Source organism: Wolffia australiana, chromosome 14 (assembly GCF_029677425.1).
Source record: "Wolffia australiana isolate 7733 chromosome 14, ASM2967742v1".
NCBI classification, from domain to species: Eukaryota; Viridiplantae; Streptophyta; class Magnoliopsida; order Alismatales; family Araceae; genus Wolffia; species Wolffia australiana.
In genome coordinates this window covers 12,229,214-12,233,789 of record NC_135848.1, presented here as the reverse complement: position 1 = coordinate 12,233,789, position 4,576 = coordinate 12,229,214, and the positions used below count along the sequence as shown (strand labels likewise).

At 48.4% G+C, this 4,576-nt stretch overlaps 1 protein-coding gene across 1 annotated transcript; it reads right to left on the bottom strand.

Moving 5' to 3' along the window:
• Positions 1-2,051: 2,051 nt before the first annotated feature.
• Positions 2,052-4,342, bottom strand: LOC144712283 (protein STRICTOSIDINE SYNTHASE-LIKE 6-like). Its single transcript, XM_078586515.1, has 4 exons — positions 3,861-4,342; positions 2,918-3,225; positions 2,547-2,679; positions 2,052-2,483 (listed from the first exon to the last, which is right to left on the bottom strand). Exons 1-4 carry the CDS (start codon positions 4,266-4,268, stop codon positions 2,208-2,210), a joined length of 1,125 nt encoding a protein of 374 aa, XP_078442641.1. The 5' UTR covers positions 4,269-4,342; the 3' UTR covers positions 2,052-2,207.
• Positions 4,343-4,576: the final 234 nt, after the last annotated feature.

Genomic DNA, 4,576 nt, shown 5'->3' with positions numbered 1-4,576 from the left:
GTTCTCACTCTCTCCCTCTTGTTTTCTTTCCCTCTATCCGTCTCTCCCTCCCTTTCTCTCGCCCTCTCTCCCGCTCTACCTCCTCCCTGTTAAGGAAGAAGAAGACAAAGATGAAGAGAAGGAGTGAACAACTCGGCAGCCATGTCAGCAACACAGATCGCCAATAGGGATTTTAATAAAAGATTAGCTAATAAGAAAATAACACGTACCCTATACTCGTTAAGAGGTTTAGACGGTCAGGATTAGATATAGGATCAAACATACATGGTTAGGATTTCATCTAGGTATGATCAAACATAGTCGGTTAGGATTTCATCTAGATAGGTAACAAACTAAACAGTTAGGACGAATCTTGAACTAGCCTTTATAACAATTATAACGGCTACGATTAAAATATTAGATAACAAACTATTGTATAGTAGTATAAATACGAACCTACATTAGATGAATGAGATTGTGGATTCAAATGATCTAAACTTCATTGTCTCTCCCTCTCTCTCTCCCTCTCTCTACTCCTTTTATTCTATCTCCGTTCTTGTTCTTGTGTGAACAGAAGACTCAAGAGTCTTCACACTCTCTCTCTCTCTCTCTCTCTCTCTCTCTCTCTCTCTCTCTCTCTCTCTCTCTCTCTCTCTCTCTCTCTCTCTCTCTCTCTCTCTCTCTCTCTCTCTCTCTCTCTCTCTCTCTCTCTCTCTCTCTCCCTCTCTCCCCCCTCTGTTCTGGTATTACTCTCTCTCTCTCTCATTTGCTCTCCATTCCTCGCTCCCTCTTTTCATTGCTGCCATTCTCTCTCTCTCTCTCACTCATTTTCTTTCCCTCCATCTCCCTCTCTATCTCGCTCTCTCCCCTTCTCTCTCATCTTCTCTCCCGATCTCCCTCTCCTCCTCTCTCTATCTCGTTCTCTCCCTCTCTCTCTCTCTCACCCTCTCTCCTGTCTCCCTCTCTCTCAAGTCCCTCTCTCTCTCACTCTCTCTCCCGCTCTCCCTCTCATCCTCTCTCCTTCTCTCCCACTCCCTCTACTCCTCTCTTCCTCTCTCTCTCTCCCTCTCTCCCTCTCTCCCTCTCTCTCCTGCTCTCCCTCTCCTCCTCTCTCCCTCTCTCTCAAACCCTCTCATTCTCTCTCCCGTTCTCTGTCAACCCCTCTCTCTCCCTTTCTCTGTCACCCTCTATCCTGCTCTCTCTCCACCTCTCTCCCTCTTGTCCTCTCTCTCGCTCGCCCTCTCTTTTGCCCTCCCTCTCTCATTCTCTCTCACACACTCTCTCCCTCTCTCACTCTCTCTCTATTGAACTCCCTCCCTCTCGCCTGCTCCCTCTCCCTCTCTCCCCCTCACTTCCCTCTCCGGCTCTCCCCCTCTCACTCTGAGTCTCACCCTCTCACTCTCTCACTCTCTCAATCTCTCACTCTCTCCCTCCCTCCCTCTCTCCCTCTCTCCCTGTCTCCCTCTCTCACTCTCGCACTCTCTCTCTCTCAGTCTCGCCCACTCACTCTCTCACACTCTCCCTATGGTATTCTCTCTGCCTTTGCACTATCTCAGTGTCACCCTCTCCCTCTCTCATTCTCAAACTCCTTCACTATCCTGCTCTCACTCTCTCATTATTCAACACTGATTCAGCACCAGAGGTGACATTAGATGCAGTGAGACGACCAAGTCAACTTAACATTGACTAGTCAACATGACTGACCGAAGACCGAACCGGACCAAGCCCAGACCGAGATCGAGACCAGACCAAACTTCAGGTCTAGGTTTTCAGTAAAACCAAACCAAGACAGGACCGTATCCTTCCCTAATTATATTAGGGGGTAAGTTTTTAAAAAGGGTCAAGCTTTTGAAAGGGTCAAGTTTTTGAAAGTTTTAGTGGGCTAAGTATTGGGACAGGTGTGTGGCCATGCTTAGTTAGTGGTTACAGACAGTTAAAGAGGAAATGCCTATGACGATATATTTTTTCTGCAAGTGGAAGCATTAGGTGACCTTTCTTGTTCTTTCTTCTTTCATTCTCTATGTGTGTTACCAGAAGAGAGAGCTTCTCTTCCAAAAATAGCAGCTGCATGGTTAATCAACGGACTCCATGATGCTAGTCAGGCAAACAAACGTCAGCCTTAGGATTACAAATCTTGACGCTAGTTGCTCCGCCCATGGGCTTGTGGGAGCCTACAGACCAGTGAGGAGCACGGTACCAGTCTCGGCATGAACAACAAGTACAAAGGCTCATTTACCTTCGGCTGCGTCCTCATCCAGAGGAATCCTGCTCATGTAGCCCGCGACTAGAGAGCCATAATAGAGATGATTTCCGATCTTAAGACCAACAGTGGTTTGGGACAACGCCTTATCCTTGTACAGAGCCAACGGCTCTCCCTCCATGCTGATAGACAGAACTCCCCCATCCTTCAAAAATTTGTCAGTGAGGTCCTCGTACTTGGACGCGATGTGGGCTATCTTCCTCACTGTCGAGTACTGGAAGAGACCTAAACCCTTCCACATTCCCTAAAAAACCCAACACGTTAACAATCCGTTGTGATAAGGATGGACAGATGTAGGCTCTCTTACCGAGGGGAGTCCGATCCAGAAACGGCCATCGCCGTCGTAGCGGATGTTATCCGGAAGCCCGGAGAGGCCGTCAACGAAGAGATCGACGGCCCCTTTCTTCTCTCCCCGGATGTGGTACCGTTTGCATCTCCTCCTGCGCGTGCAAGTTGGAGAATAAGAATAACATGAATCGTATATAGTTTTCATGCGACGGAATGGAAAGAGATACAAAGAGAGAGGGTAAGAGGGAGAGGAAGCGGGGGGAGAGAGACGGAGCGAGAGAGAGAGAGAGAGAGAGAGAGGGAAGGTAGGAAAGGGGAGAGAGAGAAGAGGGGGGGAGAGGGAGAGGGAGAGGAAGGGAAAGAGATAGAGAGAGGTTTGCTTAAACATACATAAAAGTCTCGCAGAAGACGACAGAGTCTTGGTCCGGGGAGACGGCGACCCCATTAGCGAAGTAAAGGCCGCTGAGGAGCACCTCTGTGCAAGAGGTGGCAGGGTTGTAACTCATCAGCCGCCCGTAAGGCCGGCCCTCCCTGCCATCGACCCTGAGCATCGAGAGGTTGTACTTGTGGGACGCGTCGGTGAAGTAGACTGTGCCGTCCGAGGCAACGTCCACTCCGTCGATGAGCCCAAAGGGCAGGCCGTCCGCCTCCGACACTAGTAAGCGAACCTCCTTGCCTTTGCCAACGCTAAGCAGCCCCTGAAATCATCAGTCTCGGGCTCAAGGTTTCATGGATGGGTAACGACGGACAAGGGTGATAAATGGACTGGACGAGACTCAACAGGCCTTACGTTCAGATATCCGTCACAGGGCTGAAGGGCGTAACGGAGATTGGTCGATTGGGAATTGACTGAGTTATTGGTGTTCATTGACAGAATTGAATGGAATGGAGTAGGATCCAGTAAGGGATTTCGCTCTGCGTAACGTTTCGAGATCAGAACGGATGAATGATTGGATCTCGACAACGATAAAAAAATGCATCCCCAGTATCCTGTCTGTTTTCACTACCTGCTCGAAAATTGGATGGTTTTTTGGTTTTACCACTTCAACCCAAAAGCCAAAAGCTTTTTGTTTTCTAAGAATTTAATTCTGAGACTCGCTTGTTCGCGGAAAAAAATTAGAAAAGCAGCCGACTTGGTGGAAAAGAAATTGAACTGGGAATTCGTCAAAGTAATTGAATGGTGCTTCTTATCTTATTACTTGGTAAGCTGACGTGAAATTCTATGATCTTAGTAAACTTTATAGTATGGGTATGCTTATCCCGCAAAATTCTCAGCGAATCCGCGAAGTTTCGAGTCTGATATGGTTGGGAAAAGGGCTGATGTTTGTCGTACCTTGTACGCTGAGGCGACGAAGAGGGTATTGTCCGGGCCGAAGGCGAGTCCCAGCGGCCGTCCTCCGACGTACGCCCAATCCTCCACAGTCTGTTCCTTGGCGTTCAGATCGACCCGCCGTATCCACCCATCTTCGCAGCCCGTGTAAAGAAATCCAGACGCGGCGTCATACGCGAAGTCCTCTGGTCCGCGCAAGACCCCTTCGCCGATCTTCTCCGAAATTTTGAGAATACCATTACGGACATTCGGCACGGTGATAGTCTTCTCGTTGTAGTCGGCGGACCAGCTCGCTGGGTTGAACTCTTCCGAACGATAGATGGAAATAAAAACAGAGACCGGGGCAACGACGAGGGTTGCGAGAACGAACCCAAGAACGGTAACCCCTCTGCTGTTGTTTGGATTCCCCATGGCTGGATTTCTCTGTGAAAGTATCGTCGAAAATCAAAGACAGGCTCTGGACAAAGTGAAACCACCGAGTCCTAACGCTCTCAAGAGAAACTGGGCCCAGTTTCTTAAAGTTCACATTAAATACAGCGTGCGTCACAGTAACCAATTCCATTATAATATTCGATAAATTGAAGAATCTTTTTAGTAATTACTTTTGGACGGCAGAAATGACCCACGTGGCAGTTTATCGAAAAACAAATTTATTTTCTGGGGGGTGTCTCATCCAATTTGGAGGGGGGTAGAGAAAAATCTGCATGCGCTTTACTTAA